The 25,394-nt window shown below is 42.7% G+C and overlaps 1 protein-coding gene across 1 annotated transcript in view; it reads left to right on the top strand.

The window, feature by feature from the left end:
* Positions 1–1,775: 1,775 nt before the first annotated feature.
* ST6GALNAC2 (ST6 N-acetylgalactosaminide alpha-2,6-sialyltransferase 2) overlaps positions 1,776–25,394 on the top strand; it is a gene marked incomplete in the record, with an annotated part of 79,680 nt that continues 56,061 nt past the window's right edge. The window contains 2 exon segments of the mRNA XM_073606204.1: positions 1,776–2,129; positions 22,947–23,039. Coding sequence (XP_073462305.1) covers positions 2,029–2,129; positions 22,947–23,039 — 194 coding nt within the window.

The following is a 25,394-nucleotide window of genomic DNA, read 5'->3' as shown; positions in this document are numbered from 1 at the left end:
AAATTTCAGCTTGGTAGGTTGACAACACTGGTCACAACACAGCTCCCTGTGTCCATTCAGGGCAGTGGATGGTGTCAGTAGGGAAGTGGACGGTGTCAGTAGGGCAGAGATTGGTGTCAGTAGAGCAGAGATTGGTGTCAGTAGGGTAGAGATTGGTGTCAGTAAAGCAGTGGACGGTGTCAGTAAAGCAAAGATTGGTGTCAGTAGAGCAGCGGATGGTGTCAGTAGGGTAGAGATTGGTGTCAGTAAAGCAGTGGACGGTGTCAGTAAAGCAAAGATTGGTGTCAGTAGAGCAGTGGATGGTGTCAGTAGGGTAGAGATTGGTGTCAGTAGGGTAGAGATTGGTGTCAGTAAAGCAGTGGACGGTGTCAGCAGAGCAGAGATTGGTGTCAGTAGGGTAGAGATTGGTGTCAGTAGGGTAGAGATTGGTGTCAGTAAAGCAGTGGACGGTGTCAGTAAAGCAAAGATTGGTGTCAGTAGAGCAGTGGATGGTGTCAGTAGGGTAGAGATTGGTGTCAGTAGGGTAGAGATTGGTGTCAGTAGAGCAGTGGATGGTGTCAGTAGAGCAGAGATTGGTGTCAGTAGGGTAGAGATTGGTGTCAGTAGAGCAGTGGATGGTGTCAGTAGAGCAGAGATTGGTGTCAGTAGGGTAGAGATTGGTGTCAGTAAAGCAGTGGACGGTTTCAGTAAAGCAAAGATTGGTGTCAGTAGAGCAGTGGATGGTGTCAGTAGGGTAGAGATTGGTGTCAGTAGGGTAGAGATTGGTGTCAGTAGAGCAGTGGATGGTGTCAGTAGAGCAGAGATTGGTGTCAGTAGGGTAGAGATTGGTGTCAGTAAAGCAGTGGACGGTTTCAGTAAAGCAAAGATTGGTGTCAGTAGAGCAGTGGATGGTGTCAGTAGGGTAGAGATTGGTGTCAGTAGGGCAGAGATTGGTGTCAGTAGAGCAGTGGACGGTGTCAGTAAAGCAAAGATTGGTGTCAGTAGAGCAGTGGATGGTGTCAGTAGGGTAGAGATTGGTGTCAGTAGGGTAGAGATTGGTGTCAGTAGAGCAGTGGATGGTGTCAGTAGAGCAGAGATTGGTGTCAGTAGGGTAGAGATTGGTGTCAGTAAAGCAGTGGACGGTGTCAGTAAAGCAAAGATTGGTGTCAGTAGAGCAGTGGATGGTGTCAGTAGGGTAGAGATTGGTGTCAGTAGGGCAGAGATTGGTGTCAGTAGTGCAGTGGACGGTATCAGTGTTTTTTCATTTTTATTATTTTATTACTTTTTACAATTTTATTTTTTTTACTATTTTTTTAGGAGCCCCATCAGGGGGTCTTGTTGAAATATCAGGGGTCTAAACAGGGGGGAATCTGCACCACACAGGGTGATTAGGGTGTGCCCGGGCACCCCTGGCATACCCTGTGTGCATGCCTATGCTCCCAGGTCTATGATTCCTTCCACCTCCATGGCGCTGTGTCTGTACAGACCTGAGGAGTCCTCACAAGCTGCCCCCAGAGATGTCCATATCACACAGCTCAGGGCAGTTTGCAAGACTTTGTACATGTGCAGACACGTTGTGGTGACCTGAGGGACGCATGTCTGGCCATGTGTGGGGGGGGCCGGTGATATCACCTTTGCCCTGGCCAGAGTTTATCAAAATAATAATACGGAAAAGTTGTTACTTTTAAAACACATGTGTAAGAGGGAGGGGAGGAGAGAGGAGCTTGTAGAAGAGAGGTTTGGTCCAGGTCCATCTCTTCTCCGACCAACGTGTGTGTAGAGGGGGCGGGGCCGGGCGGACCCCCATCGGAGGGAGTGGAAGCCTCTCATTACCATGTGTATGGGGCTGTAGTAGAGCTGAGCCCGGCCGGGTGAGGAGAGGACTGGCGCTGAGGTGATAGGGCGGGCTCTGCTCTGCTACAAACAACACACACACCGCTCTCTACACTCACTCCATCTACTACACCGACAATACTCCATCTACTACACCGACAATACTCCATCTATACTCACTCCATCTACTACACCGACTACACCCCGCACGGACCAATGAGATCGCGCTGGAACCGAATCCTGTGCCTGCTCACTGCGCTGGCCATGTCCGCTCTCTTCTATGGACACTACTACACATCCCTGGTGACCTCCGAGAGGTGAGAGAGGGACAGGGGGCGACACTGACCGCACTCCGTACAACTCCTATCAGTGGGGGGATAATGATCTGTACTACAATCATATCACCTTATTATCACCGCACATTACTCTGTACACTCCTATGTGTGGGGGGTGTACTACTATATACATTATCATCAGTGCCCCGCACTCCGTACACTCCGATCAGAGAATGGTGGGGGGTGTGCTGGGCTCTATTTATTATTGTCACTTTATCACCCCCCCATGTTATCTGACCCCCACTTCACCATCCCATACACTGCTGGACACCCCCTTTATTTATCACCATTCTATGGTTTATTATGATTATCTATCACTTTGTTACAATTCAACAATTACATATCACTTTTACTTTTATGGTGATATATACCATAAAGAAGTCAGGATGAAGTGATATTATATATCACTTCATCCTGACTTCTTTATGGTATATATCACCTTGTCACCATTATATATATATATATATATATATATATATATATATATATGTATATATATATATATATATATATATATATATATATATATATATATATATATATATATATATATATATATTTATATACCACGTTATCATGACTGTACTATTGGATACAGTATATCAGTTTATGATTTCTTTATTATATATATCTATATACATATATAGATATATATATCTATATATATATAGATATATATATATATATAGATATATATATCTATATATAGATATATAGATAGATAGATAGATAGATATATCTATCTATCTATATATCTATATATATATAGATAGATCTATCTATCTATCTATCTATCTATCTATCTATCTATCTATAGATAGATAGATAGATATATATATCACTTTACCTTTACTCTACTATTACAGTATATATTGTACCTCATTATCATAATTCCACTTTTATATATAACTTTATTATATATATTTCTACTATTATATATCACTTTATCACAGTTACCACTTTACTGTTATATATCATTTCTATAATCTCACCACTATTAAATATCACTATATATTTATATATACTTTATCATGATTTATATATATATATATATATATATATATATATATATATATATATACATATATCATTATTCTACTATTACAGTATATACAGCATCTCATTATCATAATTCCTCTTTTATATATAACTCTACTACTATAATATATCACTTTATCACACTTTATACACTTTATCATGATTTCTTTATTATATATTATATATATATCAGTTTCTACTAATTATATATCTATATATCTATATATATATATATATATATATATATATATATATATATATATATATATATATATATATAGATATAGATATATATAGGCATATATATCTATCTATATATATACATATCTATCTATCTATCTATCTATCTATCTATCTATCTATCTATCTATCTATCTATCTATCTATCTATCTATCTATGTATATAATACACTTTATCACTTTAAGAGGAAGTAAACTTTAAAGAGGAACTGCAGTCTGTTCACATAATTTGTAATACAAATATCTTTGCCATTCTGAAGTTCTGAAGCTTCCCTCCAACCACTTTGTATATTATTTTATATATACTGTTATTCTGTACTTGCCAAATATGCTGCAGAAATCTCCCTCCACTGAGTCTGGCTGCAACCATTTTAACTGTGGGCAGCTGAAGCTGCTGCCTGTTCACTTCCTGGATTTACACAGACACACAGAGGCACACCTCTAGCTCTGCAACTCTCATTGGCTCTCTTATGACTCATCCCCCCTCCCTTCCTGGCAAACTCTCACAAGAGTGAGGGAGAGAGAGCTGTGCATGATGTCATAAGCCTAGGCTTTTTACCAGACAAGAAACAGAAGGTGGGCTGTATAAGGTATTTACTGGCAGAAAAAAATGTTTTACTATCTAAAGTTAAAACAACAAGGGCAAAAGATTTAATAGATGGAAAGATGAAAAAAATTACTGAAGGTCCGCTTTAAGGCTTACTTATAGGTAGTGTAAATATCTCCTAAACATGGCCACCTGTGCCATTTCTTCAAGCCCTGTGCCATGACCGGGTGAAGATGGGTGCTGTCTCCAGCGATGACATCACATCACTGGAAGGCTTCATTTTAAGGTAAGTTTCACATAATGTGCTAGTATGCATTGCCTTTGCAAAAGTGTAGCAGTTTACAACCACCTTTAAAGCGGTTGTAAACCGCGGATGTTGTAGAAAAAAAAAAAAACCTGCAAGGCAATGGCATAATGTACTAGTATGCATCACATACTAGCACATTATGAAATACACACCTTGGAAAGAAGCCCTCCAGCACTTTAATGTCACCGCAGAGAGGGCTGACATGTACCCCTGTCTTTCTTCCGGGTTCGCGTGCTCTGGCTATGTGTATGGCCGGAAGTGGGATGACGTCACAGCCGCACATGGGCATGAGAGCCCTCGGTTCTGGCACAAAGCTCTGAAGTTCCAGCAAGGTATGCTGGACCTTCAGAGTGTATGCACCAGTGATGTCACTGGCTGCATGCAGGGTGAATATCTCCTAAATGGTGTGCATTTAGGAGATATTCAATTTACCTACAGGTAAGCCTTATTATAGGCTTACCTGTAGGTATAAATGACCAAGCTGGGTTTACAACCACTTTAATCATGAATCTACTATTAGGCCCCTTTCACACAGGCTGTCCAGTCTGGTCCACCTGTCCATTTTTCAGGACAGACCCAACCGGACTCTCTATTCTCCTTTATGGAGCGTCTGATGTAAACTCACTTGTATCCGTTTATACCTAGTTACCTCCAATCCAATCTGATCTGGCAAAAACAAATGGAAGGGGGATCTGTTCCCCTCCGTTTGGCCGTATCGGATGGCAGTCAGATGTAAATGAACAGCCAGTCCGTTTGCATCCGGCTGCCCATACAGCAGAGCGGGCTCTATCCATGTCCACTCTGTATAAGCTGAGCGGACACACGGACCTGTCACCTGGCTGCTCCTGTCAGCTGAGCAGGGGATCAGCAGACGGATCCCCTGCTATTCAAAAATGGATCCGGACCGTGTGAAAGGGACCTTACAATATACACTGTATCCCTTTATCGTTATTCCTCTAATGTGTATAACTTTATTATAACTCTACTACTATTTGCACTTTATTACAATTTTAGTATTGTATATCACTTTACTACAACTCAACAATTATATATATATCACTTTATCACCACTGTACTATTATATATCACTTTGTTACAATTCGACTATTATATATGCCTTTATCATAATTTTACAATTATATATCATTTAATTATAATTCTACTGTTATATATCACTTTATCACAAACTACGTATTGTATACCACTGTATCATGATTCTGCTGTGACCCATATACAAATACGCGGAGCGTCGCTCAAAGCACTGAAAAGCCTGCCCCCTGCAGTCCAAAGCAAAGAACGGGTGCCGACGTTCAAACAAGCTCATCCAGGCTAAGCTGAAACAGATCAGAAGATAGAAGGTGGAAATGCCGCACAACGGAGCCCAGCTCCACTATATAGAGAGATAAAGATACGGCTTAAGTCTGAACTCCTCCTGGTTATGCTTCTCTCATAAACGTAGCTCTCTCTCAGAAGTATAGCTAGGAGAGGTTCAGGCTGAAGCCGTATCTTTATCTCTCTATATAGTGACTGGGGTCCCGGTGTGTGGCATTCCACCTTCTGTCTTCTGATCATAATTCGATTGTTATACACCAGTTTCTTTACCATAATTCCACTCCCTCATCTAATTTTGTATCACTGTTTTTTTTACATGTATCTCATTATCAAGATTACACCTCTCTATCCTAAACCTGGATGCACACAGTACAAAAAAAAAAAAAAAAAACAGATTTCCATATCCACACAAATGAGCTTGATGCAGGAATCTTCCCTGATGTGCTCCTCTGCTGTCAGAATACACTGATCAATGATGTCGCCAATTGGCTGCAAGCTGCTGATTGAAGGAAGTTTTCCTGCAGGACCATTCAACAGAAGCCGATCACACAATTGGCTGAACTGGGAGGGCTACACACAGAAGAGAATTTGGTTGGTCCTTGCTCAACCGGCTAGTTTTAGATCCATGTCTACCCAGCTTTACCTATTCTTTTGTTACATTACCACTTGCTAAAACCATAATCACGTAAGAACGCAAATTTGAAAAGTTTACAAACCAATGAAAATGCTAAATGAGCAAGGGACTGATTAAAATTCAAAACAAATGCTGTTTCATTTTTTTTTTTTTTTTTTTACATAAAACAGGAATTTATGAATGAAAGCTAGAATAGTAGCTTTCATTTATTTATATAGCACTGACAAGTTACACCAGTGCCTGCTCTTGAGGAGTTTATAGTCTAAAGTACCTACTTTACATGCATGCTTATATACATATATACCAGAGCTAAAAAACCTACCAGGGTATCTTTGGAGTGTGGGAGCAAACTCACGCAAGCACAAATCAAACATGAACTCCTTGAAGAGAGTGCCCTGACTAGGAACTGAACCAGGGACTGCAGTGTTGCAAGGCAGAAGTGCTAACTACTAAGCCACTTTGATTATTCACTTCAATACAGGGCATTTCACCCCCTTCCTGCCCAGACCATTTTTCAGCTTTCAGCGCTGTTACAATTTGAATGACAATTGCGCAGCCGTGCGACGTTACACCAAAACAAAATTGACGTCCTTTTTTCTCCACAAATAGAGCTTTCTTTTGGTGGTGTTTGATCACCTCTGCGTTTTTTTTTTTGCGCTATAAACAAAAAAAGAGCATCAAATTTGAAAAAAACACAATATTTTTTACTTTTTGCTATAATAAATATCCCATTAAAAAAAATCAAAAACAAATTTTTTCCTCAGTTTAGGCCAATATGTATTCTTCTACATATTTTTGGTAAAAAAAATTTCAATAAGCGTATATTGATTGGTTTGCGCAAAAGTTATAGCATCTACAAAATAGGGGATACATTTATGGCATTTTTATTGTGATTTTTTTTTTTTTACTAGTAATGGCGGCGGACACTTCAGACACTTTTGAAACTATTTTGGGACCATTCACATTTATACAGTGATCAGTGCTATAAAAAATGCACTGATTACTGTGTAAATTTGACTGGCAGGGAAGGGGTCAACACCAGGGGGTGATCGTTTATATTCAGAATGTATAATGCGCTAATATTAACCTTCCTATATAACACGGTGTAACCTCCTAATGGTTAATCAGTGAATCATGTGCAAAATAAGCAAATGAAGCCTATTATAAATAACATAACATCCTTCACCATAACAAAATCCTATAATTAAATATCAATGTGATGATAAATTAATGAACACAATAAAAAAAAAAAAACGAAAGAAAGATGAGATATATTAATGTGATGAACCACAGTACACAAATATCTCAATAGGACAGCATACTGCTGTGAAGAAATGTAACGTTTTTGGTGATTGATGAATTTAGACAGCTTTCAATGAGTAACCCCAGTGATAGATGGCTTGCTCATATATTCAGCTGCTCATTAGCAGGGACTGGCTTCTGGCTTTCAAAGAACTTTCACAGTATGTAACAACAAAGAAACAGAGCATTGCGCAGATAGTATATTAAATATTCCCTATAGACTAAGGGTAAACTTCACTCACACTTTCCAGCAGAATGAATCGCATATAATAAGGTCGGCTGCATACAGCTAACAGCTGGGATCTCCTTACACCCCAATAGTGCACACACAGCACTGCTCGTCACTGGCTCCTCCCGACTGATTTCATCACTAGACACGTGACTTTTTCAAGACCCTTGAAAAAGTCACATGTTCCTTGGGAAGGATGTACAGTACTGGAAAAGGAGCGAGTACAAAGAAGGGCAACAAAGCTAATAAAGGGTCTGGAGGATATTAGTTATAAGGAAAGGTTGCGAGCACTGAACTTATTCTATCTGAAGAAGAGATGCTTGAGAGGGGATATGATATCAATATACAAATACCATACTGGTGACCCCACAATAGGGATAAAACTTTTTTGCGGAAGGGAGTTTAACAATACTCGTAGCCACTCATTAAAATTAGAAGAAAAGAGGTTTAACCTTAAACTACGTAGAGGGTTCTTTACTGTAAGAGCGGCAAGAATGTGGAATTCCCTTCCACAGGCGGTGGTCTCAGCAGGGAGCATTGATAGTTTCAAAAAACTATTAGATAAGCTCCTAAACGACCGCAACATACAGGGATATACAATGTAATACTGACATATAATCACACACATAGGTTGGACTTGTGTCTTTTTTCAACCTCACCTACTATGTAACTATCACAATTCCACTCCCTTATCTCTCTATCACATTTCTACTTTCTTGAACTATCTCTTTCACAATTACACATTCTTCTTTACTTATATCTTCATCACATTCCACTCCTTCACCTATCTCTTTATCACAATTCTGCTTCTTTACTTATCTCTTTATCACAATTACACTTTGTTACTTATCACTTTATCACATTTCCACTTCCTTGCCTTTCCCTTTATGGTTCCATTGTCCTACTTTTCTCATTTGTTGATAGAGTATTGTAAGAATTGACAAAGTTGAACAGTTTTACCTTGTTCAACTTTGTTCCTAAAGTGGATGTAAACCTAATTCATGAAATCTGAGAGTGGCACATATATCTGCAGTGTTTTCTTATCTTTCCTCAATGCACCAAGTCCAGTGCTTTCTCCTGCTCGGTTCCTTTGTTATCAGTATGATAACATCTGACAAGTTCTCCTACACGTGATAAAACCAGGCTGAATTTTATGTCAGGGTGGGTTCTATAAATAGATTAGCAGAAAGCTGCTCTACTCATAGGACAGCTCTGAAAGTCTCTGCCTATGTGGAAGGGGGGGGGGGGGTGCCTTTCCTCCAATCAGCTGTTTCCCAGTGTAATCCAGTCTTGTCAATTTTCCTATTGCACACGTTCCTGGCAAATGGCTCTTGAAATGGTAGGTGCTGCAGCGATTATCAGTTGGGTCCTGGAAACATCAAGCAAGTGTACATATTCACCAGCACACCATGGATCAAGAATGACCGTCCAAAGGTTTCTTTAATTAAGAGAGATCACATTACAGAGAGAAGTGCACCATTTCTGAGCCACGCAGGGCCCCTTCCAAGGTGTGCTGGCGAATATGTACACTTCCCAGTGTAATCCAACACTACACTTCTACTGCTGAATGAGGACGTGAAAATTCGAACAAAATGTGCACCTTCTAAACAGTATATAAAACTGAAGACAGCAGATATACATGTAAAACTTATGTAGGGAGGTTTGTGCCATCCCTGTATATCATCTGAGGCTGTTCACTTCACTTGGTATATGTGAGGGTTTACATCCACTTTAATTTCAAGGGGGTTCCCAAATGTAACTTTAGTACAAATGAAAAAAAGAAAACACATTTCTTGTTGGATAATTGACTGTTTGAGGCAGATGAGTATGCTTGTAGCATGTACAGATCCTCTGCTAAACGCATCATTACTCATTTTTATTTTTATGGCACTTTTTTCCCTGGAACTCAAAGTGCTGTATCTGCTGTTGGGGCAGATGGTGAGGCAGAAGCCTCAGGTGCACCCAGTAAAACATCATACTAGGGCCCATTTTAGACAGGAGCCAATTAACTTATCAGTATGTTTTTGGAGTGTGAAAGGAAACCAGAGTACTGCCTTGGAGGCACAGGGAAAATATGCACAAAGTCCTGATCAGTACTGGATTTCAGGGCCCTTGTGAAAACGGGACACGGTAGTCTAAAACGAAATGCACTCCTGTGACCCATAGGAGAAGCCCAGCCAAATGTTCTCAGGCTGGGCTTCTCCTGTTATCATATTACACTGGAGGTGTCCTCTAACGATAACTGTAGTGCCGTTTATTTGAATCCATCCGTTTGAATCTTTAGTACATTTGACTTTTCCAGACGAAGCGCATGGTTAAGTGCACAAAAAGCGTCAACGTAGCTGATGCCAGCTCACCCCGTGCTCCTTTCTGGGAATGTAAGGTGTCCCCTTACTTTTTAACATCGAGGGATTCAACGGTGCTCTACTTCCGCAATCTTACTGAGCCATCTCGGCCACCGTAGCGGTGCGCTCCAGCCGCTGAACCAGGAAGCTGTGTGGAAACCCTAAACGTAGCCACCTGTAAGCCTTCCTTGCTATTACAGCGCTAGATGGTAGATGAAAAATTGTTTGTACCGGATCAAACAGACAGTCAGGTGTACTAAGGATTCAAACGGATGGATTCAAATAAACGGCACTACAGTTATCTCTTGGCATCCACGGTTAGAGGACACCTCCAGTGTAATATGATCGCGGGCAACAGTAAACGGCAAAAGGAGTGGTAAGCACCCGTTCTGGGTGAACTGTTTCCTTATCTAAAGCAATAAATACACGGACTCTGTCAATACTGTGTTGATTGCCAAATCTTCTATGATACATAAATGTGCCTATTACAGTTTATTGCCTAAAAGGACATAGATGTGTAGACGAATATTGCCTGCTGTCTAAGTGATTCTATATAAAACCCTTATTCCACCATATGCAGCTATTAATTACTGAGCTTTGACTGTTTTTGAACCATAGAACCAACTTCATAGCGGAAGCAAGAAAATAAAATGAAATGAATTGTTATTATAGGCGTGCGCAGCACGCATTAGGGTGTGCACCCCGAAGCTTAAACACACACACACACTATATATATATATATATATATATGTATGTCAGTAGGGCAGGGATTGGTGTCAGTAATTTATTTTTATTTTTTTATTATTATAACTTTTTTACAATTGTATTATTTTTTCCAATAATGTATTATTATTATTACAGGCATACCCCACTTTTAATTACGCAATGGGGTTTATTTACTAAAGCTGGAAAGTGTAAAATCAGGCTCCCTTCTGCATAGAAACCAATGAGCTTCTAACCCCAGCTTGTTCAATTAAGTTTTGGTAATAAAACCTGGAAACTCATTGTTTTCTATGCAGCAGTCAGCTTGATTTTGCACTTTCCAGCATTAGTAAATAAACCCCATTGTGTACTTAAAAGTGGGGTATGCCTGTATTTTTTTTTTTTACAATTTATTAGGAGCCCTATTGGGGGACTTTGGTGAAATATCAGGGAGCTGAACAGCCTCACTTTTGAGACAGAGAAAGGGACTGAGGACAGAGATTTCCCAGTCCCTTTCTCTGCAGCCAAGCAGTAAGGGGAATCTGCGCAGCACTGCATGATTAGTGTGTGCCTAGCCACACCTGGCACACCCTGTGCGCACGCCTATTATTGTTATACATGATTTTCTACACTATACTCTAACAAATATAAGCCATTGTTGATATCTATGTAGAAACTGCCCTTTACAGACATAAGATACCAGCAATCGGTTGGGTAGAATATTGGAGGAGGCTGTGTCTTCATGGAGGACTATTCTAATTAACAGCACCAGTTTACAAATCAAGTCATTGGCTGACAGCTGATCACATGGTAAGGGGTCGGGATCGACCCCTTACTCCGATCTGTGATCCAGCTGGTCTCATAGACTCGCTGATCATAGAGTGCGCCGTACGTGCCCTGCAGGGTGCGCGCAGGCTGCTCGGGCACAGGAGGACGTCAATAGACGTAGTCCCGGCAAAGCAGGTTCAGGCTGTAGCCGTAATTCGGCTATAGCGTGGATCTGAACAGGTTAATTGAGTGTGACAAACTAATGAATGTTCAGTTGGCCTAGTAATAATACCCCCCCACGACCACATGTTCAGTTTTTTCAGCTATATATTTTTGTTTTTTTCCCAGAGTTGATTTTTCTGAGCGTCATGTAGAGTGGACCTTCCATCCCAACAATGGCTGATCAATGTAGGACAGTTTTTAAAGCTAGCGGCTGCCTTTTTAGCAGACTAATGTCTTAGTTACATCTACAGCTCATCAGACAAGTGCATTCCAGTACAGCATAGTAGCAAGGTTATGTTTCAGCTCTATTAGGTATGGTACATGGTTACACGGTAATTATATAGCAGTAGCTACAGGACAATACATTGTAGGATTTGCTAATCAGTAGCACGTTTGTCTTCCAGTTATATCGGATATGATATTGTTGGCTCAGTCATTTTCAGCTTGTTGACTATTGTTGTATATGAACCTTAGCTTGTCAAATGTCAGTTCATGCAAAATATCAATACCCTCTGGAGCACTGTACAGTGTGTAAGAATTTATTCAAAATGGAAAGTATGAAGTGAGAGAAATGGAAATGCCTAGGTGAATTTTTTTTTTTTTACTTTGGATAGAGTGGGGAAGGATTAGAACTCCTGGTAGGTTTTTTACTGCAATCTGGAGCTTTTCCGTCATGTTCCTGGTGACAACAGTTTAACCAGACAGGAAGTGAAGGAAGATCTCCAACAGCAACACCAACAGAAAAAAATATTTTTTTTATTTTAAGGTCTGGTGCACACAGGTGTATTGGGGAATATAACATTAAATATGGCTGCATTTCGGTGGCCACAAGTGTTGCATGCGGCCGCCTGCACAAATGATTTCCAGGATACGGCTGTACACTGTTATACTTAGCTCAGAGCATAAACATGTATACAGATATATGACCCTGGATGCAGAGGGCTGTACAAATGTTTACGCTTCGAGCTGGGTATACTTGCGTATAGCCGTATCCTTTAAAAAAAAAATTTTTTTTAAGATGGCTGTACAACACCTGTAGCTCCTGGCCAGGGAAATGCGGCTGGATTTTTTTTTTGTCATAAGCCTCAATACATACACTACATGTAAACAGCCCTTAAACATTTTGGCTGACGCGATTGCAGTGCAGGAAATGCGCAGGGATCGATGCGTTTCCTGCACCTCATAAGTGTAAAAGGAAAATAAATGTATGCGTATACCCTGTTTAACTTTCTACCAACCCATCCCTAAACACTTATCTGAGTTCTCTTACCAATCTAGCGATGTGCCAGCTGCAGCACCACTCCTCTCTCTTCTTGGATTCACAGGAGACTCTAATGCCTCGTGCACACGAACAGATTGTTGGCCAACAAAATCATTGGCCCAAACTTGTCTTGCATACACACGGCCACACAATTGTTGGCCAACAATTACGAACGTAGTGACGTACTAGACGTACTACGTGGTTTTTCAGCTTTTTAGCGCCACCCTTTGGGCTCCTTCTGCGAATTTCGTGTTAGAAGTTTGGTGAGTGTTGATTTGCGCTTTTCTTTTCGCATTTTTCATTTAGCGCTTTTCAGTTTGCGCTTTTCAGTTCGTTTCTGAGCAGCCGTTCGTCAACCAGACATGTTGCGGAATTGGAGGAAATAACGTGTTATTTATTATTGGCCTTGGAGTTATTGCTTTGACATTATTTTTTTGGTTGAATAATGATTTGATTTGTTATATTTTCTATATTTTTGGATGCATAGAATGCACTTTTTGTTTAAATTCTATTGGCAAATAGCATGTCTAATTGAATTTTTAAATTTTTTTTAATGCACAATAAAAAAAAATTGTGTAGAATAATACTTGGCTATGTGTTTTACTTCAAATGACAGTTTGGGAGTAGGCAGTTACATTTAAAAAAATACAATGTAAAATTGACAAGGGACACCAACATAGTTGTATCTTTGATCTTAAAAACTACGGGATAATGGTGTTGTGGTAACTTGCCCAAATTAAAAAAAAACATAATAATATTATTCTTGATATCACTAGAAAAAAAAAGCCAGTATCACCAGCAAAGCAGCTTCATTATTATCCCATTATCCGCCTCGCGCCCGCCAACCATCAAATAACGGCCAGGCAGCGCAGCTCTCACTCTGGGTGGGCGTCATATGATGTTCTCCTAGAACGACTGCTCTCGTGCGCGATCGGTGTGCGGTGTGTCAGTCAGACACACTGCTACATTGCTCTCGGTAAAGAGCCTCTGACGGAGGGAGAGCTATTGATCGGCTTTTCCTCACTCGCATTTGACAGACACAAGTAGAGGAGAGCCGATCGGCTGCTCTCCTGACGGGGGGGGTCTGTGCTGATTGTATATCAGTGCAGCCCCCCCCCAGACACCCGCCCAGGACCACCTGGATGCCGCCAGGACCACCAGGGATTAGCACCACCCTGGACCACCAGGTATGCCACCCAAGACCACCAGGGAAATGCCAGTCAGTGCCCAGGCAGCTGCCAATCAGTGCCCATCCCAAATGCCTGCCAGTGCATGTGCAATCAGTGATGCCTATCAATGCCATCTATCAGTGCCGCCTATCAGTGCCCAGCAGTGATGCCTATCAGTGCCACCCATAAGTACCCTTCAGTGTCACCTATCAATGCCTATCAGTGCCGCCTACCAGTGCTCATCAGTACCGCCTATCAGTGCCACCTCATTGATGCCACCTCATCGGTGCTGCCTTATCAGTGCCGCCTTATCAGTGCCCATCAGTTAAGGAGAAAACGTACTTATTTACAAAATTTTATAACAGAAACAAAGGAAAAACTTTTTTTTTTTTTTCAAAATTTTAGGTCTTTTTCTATTTGTTTAGCAAAAACTAAAAACCGTAGAGGTGATCAAATACCACCAAAAGAAAGTTCTATTTGTGGGAACAAAATGATAAAAATTCGGTTTTGGTACAGTGTAACATGACCGCGCAATTGTCATTTAAACAGTGACAGCACTGAAAGCTGAAAATTGGCTTGGGCAAGAAGGGGGTGTAAGTGCCTTGTATTGAGGTGGTTAAAGAAGAAGAGAATTGTGCGCTGCATTTGGAGATTTAATAATTTGCCACGTCATGAATGTTAATTCTCCATTACAAACGCTAGTTTACAAGACCGACCGCTTCTGCTGCCAAGCATGCGTGTTTGTACTTTGGACTTTTGTCCGACGGACTTGTGTACACACGCTCGGAAAATCCGACAACAGACATTTGTCCGCGGAAAATTTTGAGAACCTGCTAGCCAACATTTGTTGGCGGAAAGTCCGACAACAATTGTCCGATGGAGTGTACACACGGTCGGATTTACCGACGACAGCCTATCATCGAACATTTCCCGTTGAAAAGTCCGATTGTGTGTACGGGGCTTAAAAACAATGGGAGCTATAGGCTCCTGCTACTGTCCGTCAGACTTCTGTGAGGAGGGAGCAGTGGGTATATTTTGCTAGCGCTGTGTGTCTATGGAGGTACACAGCCCTGCTTGGGAGTGCGCCTACACTAGTGCCTCCCTAAGGGGGAACACGGAGGAGGAAAGAGTGGACAGGGCCGGCGGGGGGGGGCTGCCAAAGAGGAGATAAGCGACCTCTCTGTGCAATATTGTCGCACAGTCAGGGAAGTATAATCTTTTTCAAGATGGAATATTAACCTTTAGTATCACTTTAATGTCTATAGGCACCCTACGCTGATCTCACATTGTTCCAGTCATTCTCTCCAATCTGTAATTGCGCTTCCACCTGTGGACACAATCCACAATTCAGTTGAATCCACCCAGGATGAATATGCAGGACATGGCGAGCATTGTTATGTATATTGTTCAGTAAATCAGTCCTTGTAACCTCTTCCGATCTGCTTCTTCCTTGTAAAGCCTCCTGCAGCTATCGTAACAAAACCCCAGGACAGATTTTGATATTCATTACCCAGCAACAATAACCTAGGTGATGCTTTCTTTAGCCTCATCACAAAGCTACTACTAATATTGACACTTCAGCCTCTCTACTACCTGGATTCTATTTTCACAGCTTTGCATTCATCAGAAGTACTTCTACAGCAGCAATTCATTGTAAAGCAGGCCAATCTCAGACCACATTGAGAATGAACAGTTATTGTTATGTAACGTCAAGTCCTGCGAGAGATCCAGGACTTGACGTTGTATGGCTGGATTGGATTTGCACAAAAATAGTGCAGGGACTCACCCATACGATCTGATTCATGTGCGAGTTCACAGTTCACACTGCGATCTGTGAACCGATCTGGGGGTGTCATAAACAATGTATTGACACCCGCATATGTTCGCAGAGGGCAGTGTGAACTGCCTGCGGGAGAGATGCGATGCGGGAACCGGCGCTGTAATCGCACATAGGCTTAATGTCACTTTAACCACCTCAATAAAGGGCATTTTCACCCCCTTCCTGCCCAAGCCATTTTTTATCTTTCAGTGCTGTCACAATTTGAATGACAATTGCGCGGTTATACAACACTGTACCCAGATGAAATTGTTATCATTTTTTTTCCCCACAAATAGAGCATTCTTTTGGCGGTATTTGATCGCCTCTGCGGTTTTTAATTATTGCACTATAAACAAAAGAAGAGTGACAAGTTTGGAAAAAAACACAATATTTTGTACTTTTTGCTATAATAAATATCCAATTTTTTTTTCTTTAAAACAAATTTTTTCCTCAGTTTAGGCCGATATGCATTCTTCTACATATTTTTGGTAAAAAAAATCGCAATAAGCGTATATTGATTGGTTTGCGCAAAAGTTATAGCGTCTACAAAATAGGGGATAGATTTATAGCATTTTTATTATTATTTTTTTTTTTTTTACTAGTAATGGCGGTGATGTGCGATTTTTTTCGTGACTGCGATATTGTGGCGGACATATCAGACACTTTTGACACATTTTTGGAACCATTCACATTTATACAGCGATCCGTGCTATAAAAATGCATTGATTACTCTATAAATGTGACTGGCAGGGAAGGGGTTAACACTAGGTGGTGATCGAGGGGTTAACTGTGTTTGCTAGGGAGTGTTTCTAACTGTAGGGGGAGGGGACTCACAAGGGGAGGAGACCGATCGCTGTTCCTCTGTACTGGGAACACAACATCAGTCTCCTCTCCTCTGACAGGACCATGGCTCTGTGTGTTTACACACACAGATCCACGGTTCTGCTGTGTTACCGGGAATCGCGGGTGCCGGTGGACATCGCGGCCGCCGGGCAAGTGCACCAGGTGCCCAGTGACATGCGCGCGCGATTGCCGTCGGCAGCGCGCATGCACCCCCTGGTGGCCCGGGAAAGCGAGGGCGTCATATGACGCCCTCCCGCAACGAGAGCTGCGCCGCCTAGCCGTCAATTGACAGCTGGCGGTTGCCAAGCAGTTAATTGAACAAGTTAGAAGCTGATTGGCTACCATGCACAGCTGCACTAGATTTTGCGCTCTCCAGTTTTAGTAAATCAGCCAATGGTGTCACAAATGAAACTTCTGTCCACTGGTCAAAACAAGAACACCTGAAGCTTGGAAACACTGCAAAAGCACATGTTCGCACGTGAATAAAAAATGCCCTAAAAATAACTAAATCACTCAAATTCAAGTGTGAATAGGGGCCCAGGCTCAACGAACCTTTGGGAGGTTGGATGTGCCGGAAGGCTGTCATAAATTGGATAGGGCGGTAGATGGGGTGGGCTCAGACACTTATGAGGGTACTGGATAGCAGATCTGCAAGTTAGCTGTTGCCTAGTTAGATGTATGCCACGTACACACGAGCGGACTTTCCGGCATACTTGGTCCGGCGGACCAGAGTCCGCCGGACAATCCGATCGTGTGTTGGCTGGACGACATAAACATATTTTAAATCTTTCCGTCGGAAAGCCCGTTTGTCTGTATGCTGGTCCGACGGAAAGCCCGTTCGTCTGTATGCTGGTCCAACGAACCAGATGCTACGCAAGGGCAGGGTACTGCATCTCGCGCTCGCTGAAATAGGAAAAACAAATTTTCCTATTGCGGCGAGCGCGGGGCATACCAGGCCCTTAGGTCTGGTATGGATTTTAAAGGGAACCCCCTACGCCGAAAAAACGGCGTGGGGTCGCCCCTAGAATCCATACCAGACCCCGATCCGAGCACGGAGCCCGGTCGGTCAGGAAAGGGGGTGGGGACGAGCAAGCGCCCCCCCCCTGAACCGTACCAGGCTGCATGCCCTCAACATGGGGGGGGTGCGGGGCCCCCCACCCCAAAGCACCTTGTCCCCATGTTGATGAGGACAAGGGCCTCTTCCCGACAACCCTGGCCATTGGTTGTCGGGGTCTGCGGGCAGGGGGCTTATCGGAATCCGGGAGCCCCCTATAATAAGAGGGCCCCCAGATCCCGGCGCCCCACCCTATGTGAATGAGTATGGGGTACATGGTACCCCTACCCATTTACCTAGGGAAAAAGTGTCAATAATAAAAACACACTACACAAGTTTTTGAAGTAATTTATTAGACAGCTCCGGGGGAGGGGTCTTCTTCCGGCTTCAGGGGTCTTCTTCCGACTTTGGGGGTCCCTCCGGTTCCTCTTCTCCCGGCGTCCGGTTGGTTCTTCTCCGCTCTCTCTGGCCTCTTCTCCCGGTGTTCCAGTTCTTCTGCCGGCTCCTCTGCTGTCTTCATGCTGCTCTTTTGCCAGCGGAGGACCGGACTTCTGGCTTCTTGTCTTCTTGGCTTCTTCCCTCTTCTCTTCTCCAAATGTTGACACGACGGTCTCTCCGGCTGGACTGCTCTCTGAGCGCTCCGCTGTGACTTATATAGGCGGAGACTCCTATAGGGAAGAAGACAAGAAGCCAGAAGTCCGGGCCTCCGCTGGCAAAAGAGCAGCATGAAGACAGCGGAGGAGCCGGCAGAAGAACTGGAACACCGGGAGAAGAGGGCAGAGAGTGGAGAAGAACCAACCGTACGCCGGGAGAAGAGGAACCGGAGGGACCCCCGAAGCCGGAGGAAGACCCCCCCGGAGCTGTCTAATAAATTATTTTAAAAACCTGTGTAGTGTGTTTTATTATTGACACTTTTTCCCTAGGTAAATAGGTAGGGGTACCATGTACCCCATACTCAGTCACATAGGGTGGGGGGCCGGAATCTGGGGGCCCTCTTATTAAAGGGGGCTCCCGGATTCCGATAAGCCCCCCGCCCGCAGCCCCCGACAACCAATGGCCAGGGTTGTCGGGAAGAGGCCCTTGTCCTAATCAACATGGGGACAAGGTGCTTTGGGGTGGGGGGGCTCGCAGGAATCTGGGGGCCCTCTTATTAAAGGGGGCTCCCGGATTCTGATAAGCCCCCCGCCCGCAGCCCCCGACAACCAATGGCCAGGGTTGTCGGGAAGAGGCCCTTGTCCTAATCAACATGGGGACAAGGTGCTTTGGGGTGGAGGGGCCTCGCAGGGCGCCCCCCTCCCCAAAGCACCCACCCCCCCATGTTGAGGGCATGCGGCCTGGTACGGTTTAGGAGGGGGGCGCTCGCTCATCCCCACCCCCTTTCCTGACCGGCCAGGCTGCGTGCTCGGATCGGGGTCTGGTATGGACTTTAGGGGGAACCCCACACCGTTTTTTCGGCGTAGGGGGTTCCCCTTAAAACCCATACCAGACCTAAGGGCCTGGTATGCCCCGCGACGGGGCTCGCAAGGTGTCAATCTCGCCGATCCGGCGAGATTGACTTCCTTTTTTAGTCCCGTCGTACCCGAGTCACGTTCAAAATGAACGGACTTGTCCGTGTGTGGGCAAGTCCGTTCATTCTGAAAGTCCGCCGTAACTCCGGCGAAAGTCCGTCGGAAAGACGGGCGGACTTAGCCTGCCGGAAAGTCCGGTCGTGTGTAGGCAAGTCTGTCCGTTCAGAAAGTCCGGCGGGAAGAATGTCGGACCAAGTATGCCATAAAGTCCGATCATGTGTACGCGGCATTAGAAATTCCCAGTTTTAAATCTATATCCCTATATTGGGTCTAGAGTTCTTCTTTGCTATGTAAAACCACAACTTTTTATTGTTGGATTGATGAAAGATTGAAAGCTCTATCAAGTTTTTATTGTTGTGTCCTGACTAGGGAGAGTAACCCTCACAATTTGTACTGGTGACCACGGTCAGAAGATGAAGAGAAACCGAAAATCTTAATTGTCACCAGAACAAGAGGTGGGGGTAAATTTTTCATTAGGGACAACATTTCATAGAATCATAAAAAAGTGACAGCAGTAAAAAAGACAAAGTGGTCCATGAAATATGCCTGTTTTTTTTTTTTTCGTTTTTTTTATACAAGTTTTGTATTTTTCTTTTTCCGTTAACTTTTTTATCTGATTATAGATGTTTGTCCCAAACCACTTACTTTTGACTGACTCGCTACCTCTGCTGGAAGTTAAGAGGTTAAACAAGTTAACAAGCGGTTGATTAACCGCTTCTGGACCAGCCGCCACAGTTATACTGCGGCAGGTTGGCTCCCCTGCGCGAGGCGTCGTAGCTGTACGTTGGCTCTTTAAGACGCCTCTGGCGGCGCGCGCCCGAAGCGTTTCCCCGGAGCTGATGCTAGTGCCTGGTGGGCGCCTTGACTGCCGTGCATCCATGATTGCTCGTTACAGAATGAGAACGGGGATGTGTGTGTGTGTAAACACACAAATCCTGGCTCTTTCAGGGGAGTAGAGACAGATCGTGTGTTCATACTAAGTATGAACACCGATCTCTCTCTTCCCCTAGTCAGTCCCATCCCCCTACAGTTAGAACACACATTAGAGAACACAGTTAACCCCTTGATCACCCCCTAGTGTTAACCCCTTCCCTGCCAGTGTCATTTATACAGTAATCAGTGCATTTCTATAGCACTGATCTCTGTATAAATGTCACTGGTCCCAAAAATGTGTCAAAAGTGTCCGATTTGTCCGCCACAATATCGCAGTCCTGATAAAAATCGCTGCCATTACTAGTAAAAAAAATAATAATAATAAAAATGCCATAAATCTATCCCCTATTTTGTAGACGCTATAACTTTTGTGCAAACCAATCAATATACGCTTATTGTGATTTTTTTTTTTACCAAAAATAGGTAGAAGAATACATATCAACCTAAACTGAGGAAAACAGTTTTTTTTTAAATTTGGGATAATTATTATAGCAAAAAGTAAAAGATACAGACATACCCCAATTTTAAGTACGCAATGGGGTTTATTTACTAAAGCCGGAAAGTGCAAAATCAGGCTCACTTCTGCATAGAAACCAATGAGCTTCCAGGTTTTATTACCAAAGCTTAATTGAACAAGCTGGAGTTAGAAGCTCACTGGGAGCCTGATTTTGCACTTTCCAACTTTAGTAAATTAACCCCATTGTGTACTTAAAAGTGGGGTATGCCTGTATTGTGTTTTTTTTTTCAAAATTGTCGCTCTTCTTTTGTTTATAGCGCAAAAAATAAAAACCGCAGCGGTGATCAAATACCACCAAAAGAAAGCTCTATTAGTGGGATTGCTGCTAGTCCAGCTCCCCACATTGCTTTTAAATCTGTGATCACTATTTTTTTGTACACATCTCATCCGATGTTTGTACTTTTAAATAAATTTTACTCGTTTGACCTACACCATATGGAGGCTTTTTTCTTTCCATGATCCTGCTCATTGGAGGTATTTGCTGATCCATACGTTGGACGATTTCTACCATCGAAACCAATGAAACGCATCGGTTTACTAGTCCAGCTCCCCACATTGCTTTTAAATCTGTGTGATCAATATTTTTCAACTACAACTTCCAGTGTAAGAGGTCCAGTGTTCCATCTCGGAGTCTACCTACTCTGTATTTTCTGCCTGATTGACCCACTGCCGCTGGCATGTGTGTGCACACAATCCGGTAAGAGTATTTACCCCCTAAATTGGGCTGAGGACGCACTATCCCGGGTGATCCAATTGTGGCTTTTTGGGTTTCTTCATGCACCTTCTCCCCTGTACTGGACCACATCTCGGATCCCTCCTCCCTGAGTGGACAGTTCTAGCATATTGTGGCATTAATACACCATTATATGAACTTTATTCACCATCTAATTATTTACATTTTCACCATTATATGAACTTTATTCACCATCTAATTATTTACATTTTCATTTGGTCGTTCAGCGACTTTTTGCACTTGGCACTTTAATTAAGCAATGTGGTTTAATTATTGCATTGTGTGATATATTTTGCACATGATTTATATGCCAATATCTTGTTCTAGCGCTACACCATGTGTTATCAGAAAATATATAATGTTTGGGGGTTTTATGTAATCTTCAGGCCTAAAATGATTTTTTAAATGTGTGCATAGAAATGCAAAAATGGCACTGGCAGTGAAAGGGTTACTCAGCACTGTTGTGTTGCAGCGCAAGTTTCTGAGTTTGAATCTCATCAGGTACAGTCTCAACATTTGTGTCTGGAATGCAGTTTGTGTCTGTAATTGCATGGGTTTCTACCAAAAAAACAAAACTCCAGTAGATTTTATACTTTTAAAAATTTTAATAAAAAAAAAAATACCTCCAGTAGATTGACAGCGGACTAAACTGCAAGGCTTTTTTTCTCAAACAATAGGTGCTGGAACTCAACCACGACCCCCAAAACCCCTCCCCCCACACGCACCCTCCAAATCACATCAAATAATGGGTGTGGTCATATTTCACAAACAGTAGAAGGGTCTTAAAGGGGCATTAAATATCAGGATTGCATTACATACAGAGTGCAGAGTTCATGGGGGTTACACACAGAGTGCAGAACTTTCACTTGTAAACACAGAAACCAGACTTCTGTGTTTACAAGTGATTGTGGTGAGCAGGCACCAAGGGGTCTGAGCCAGAGGTGGTGGAACTGAGTTCCACCAAGTTCCCCCTGAAAAAAAGCCCCGCTAAACTGTATGTGTATACTTTTATGAATGTGATAGAGTGTACTTTGTAAAAAACTGTGTGTCAATGCTACATAAATATGATGAATTAATTAATTAGATTCATGATGTTTATTCAATATGGGATATAGTTTACAAATATCACTTCTGCGCTGTTCAGCACACTCAATATATAGGTATCCTGTATTTACAGAGTTGTACTTTTGTGTTTCTACATGCCGAGAAGTTCATGAACTAGTCTCTGTTTTGCAGACAAATAAAGGAGGCACAAGACTGGCTGATGCACCAGAAAAGCAAGTTGTCATCTCAAGATACAATCCAGAAACCATCCTGGGAACCTTCTAGGTATGTCATACTATCCCTCCCTCCAGCTATTTTGCTCACTAGTAGATTGCTGCAATTGTAAGCTTAAGTGAAATGAAGTTGACTTCTATTGATCAACAGGATATATATGAACAGAGGGGGAATTAAAGTTTGCCACACATCACTTGATTTTCTCTCGTTCATCCTGCTTTCTGAACAAGAGAAAAGCAATTGATTGCCCATCCACACTAAATAGGGTCAATGGCGGAATCTCCACTGCCAACTATTGCATTCAGCAACCGCAGCAAATGTGACTGCCTGAATGCCCTGCCAAACAGTGACTGCATCTGATAGTTACTGTTATGGCTGGTATTTTTCCACCTGGCTCAGTCAGTTTTTAACCACTTGAACTCCAGAAGATTTACTCCCTTCATTTTTTGCAATATGGCACTGCATTACTTTAACCACCTCAATAAAGGTCACTTCCACCCCCCTTCCTGCCCAGGCCATTTTAAAGCTTTCAGCGCTGTCACACTTTGAATGACAATTGCGCGATCATGCTACACGGTACCCATATGACATTTTTATAATTTTCTTCACACAAATAGATCTTTTTTTTGGTGGTATTTAATAACTGCTGGGTTTTTTATTTTTTACAAGCAAAAAGCAAAAATTTAAAAAAAAAACAGTTTTTCTTAGTTTCTCTCAGTAAATTTTGTAAAGAATTAATTTTTCTCCTTCACTGATGTGCACTGATAGGCTGCACTGATGGGTACTGATGAGCTGGCACTTATGGGCACTGATTAGGTGGCACTAATATGCCGCACTTATGGGCAATGATATGTGGCACTGATAGGAAGCATTGATCGGTGGCACTGAATAGGTGGCACTGGTGGGCACTGATAGGCGGCACTGATGGGCATTGATAGGTGGCACTGATGGGCACTTAAAGCCAGCACTGACTGGCATCACTTATGGACACTGACACTGGTGGGCACTAATTGCTGGCATTGGTGTCACTTTATTGTAATCAGGGCACTGATAATCAGTGCCCTGATTACCTGTCTTGCTGTCCCCTGCGAGGAGATGCCACTGATCGGCTCTCCTCGTCACATGGTTAAATAGCAGCGTCATCGGCTCTTTACAGAGATCAGGGTCGCGCCATGTCCTAGAAACACGGTGCAGCCGTGATCACCTCACAGATTGAGAGCCCCACCGCCCTGCCGTCATTTGACGGTGGGCGGGCGGCAGGTGGTTAAAGTGTTTGTTACCCTTAAAAAAAATGGATTCTGTTCATTTAAAGCATGTTATACAGCGCAGTGCTTGTGCTGTGTAATTTGGCCTCCTGTATGACCTGAAATACCTGGCTGATCCTGCCTGGCTATGCCCCCCCCCCTGTAAACTGACCACGGCATATCATGGCTGCAGAGCCCTGACACCATGGTCAGTTTACGGGCCTCCGTCAGCCGCTGTATCTCCTGTCCTCCTCTGTCCTCTTTCCCCCCCTCCCTCCCTGCCTGTCAGCTCTGTGTCTATGCACCATCCTCTCTGTTTATTAATGTAAAGTGGTCCAGTGTCTGTGTTTTATAAAAATAAATGCAGCTATATACCTGTTTACAGCGCAGATCGGTGCTCACGTGACCCATTGCATTTCTCCTCCTCCCCTCCTGACTGACGTCAGCTGGGGATCCTAGGCTCTACCCGCTGCAGCTGTCAGACCGAGAGACAGCGGGCCACATGAGCACCAATCGGCGCTCTGTAAACAGGTATAAAGCTGCATTGTGCATAGTTGGTTAACAACCACTTTAACTGAAAATTGCGCAGTCATGCAATGCTTTACCCAAATAAAATTTATATAATTTTTCCCCCTACAAATAGAGCTTTCTTTGGTGGCATTTGATCACCACTGCATTTTTTGTTTTTTGCGCTATAAAATAAAAAACTAATTTTTTACTTTCTGCTATGAAACATATGCAATAAAAAAATTTAAAAAATGATATTTCTTCATAAATTTAGGGCAAAATGTATTTTGCTGCATATTTTTATACTAGCAATATCAGTGATCAGAGACTTATAGTGGGACTGGGATGTTGCGGCAGAGTGAGACACTAACTGACACTTTTGACACTTTACGGAAACCAGTGACACTAGTGATCCGTACTAAAAATATGCACTGGCAAACATAAATAAATTAATCAAAATTAGTCTAATATAATTGATAGTGAAGAAACAAAATCCACAAGCAGTTCCTTGAATGATCCAGATGAAAACCTCTTATATGGATCGTGCAAACAAATAAAGTGTGGATGTTCACTCACCAGATGGTGTTGATCTTCCTCCCTTATGGCAGGAAGGGTCATGAGGGCTTATGGGGTCTTCCTGACCTCCCCGGGTCTT

This window comes from Aquarana catesbeiana, linkage group LG12 (assembly GCF_042186555.1).
Source record: "Aquarana catesbeiana isolate 2022-GZ linkage group LG12, ASM4218655v1, whole genome shotgun sequence".
NCBI classification, from domain to species: Eukaryota; Metazoa; Chordata; class Amphibia; order Anura; family Ranidae; genus Aquarana; species Aquarana catesbeiana.
This window is presented reverse-complemented; position numbering and strand designations above follow the sequence as displayed.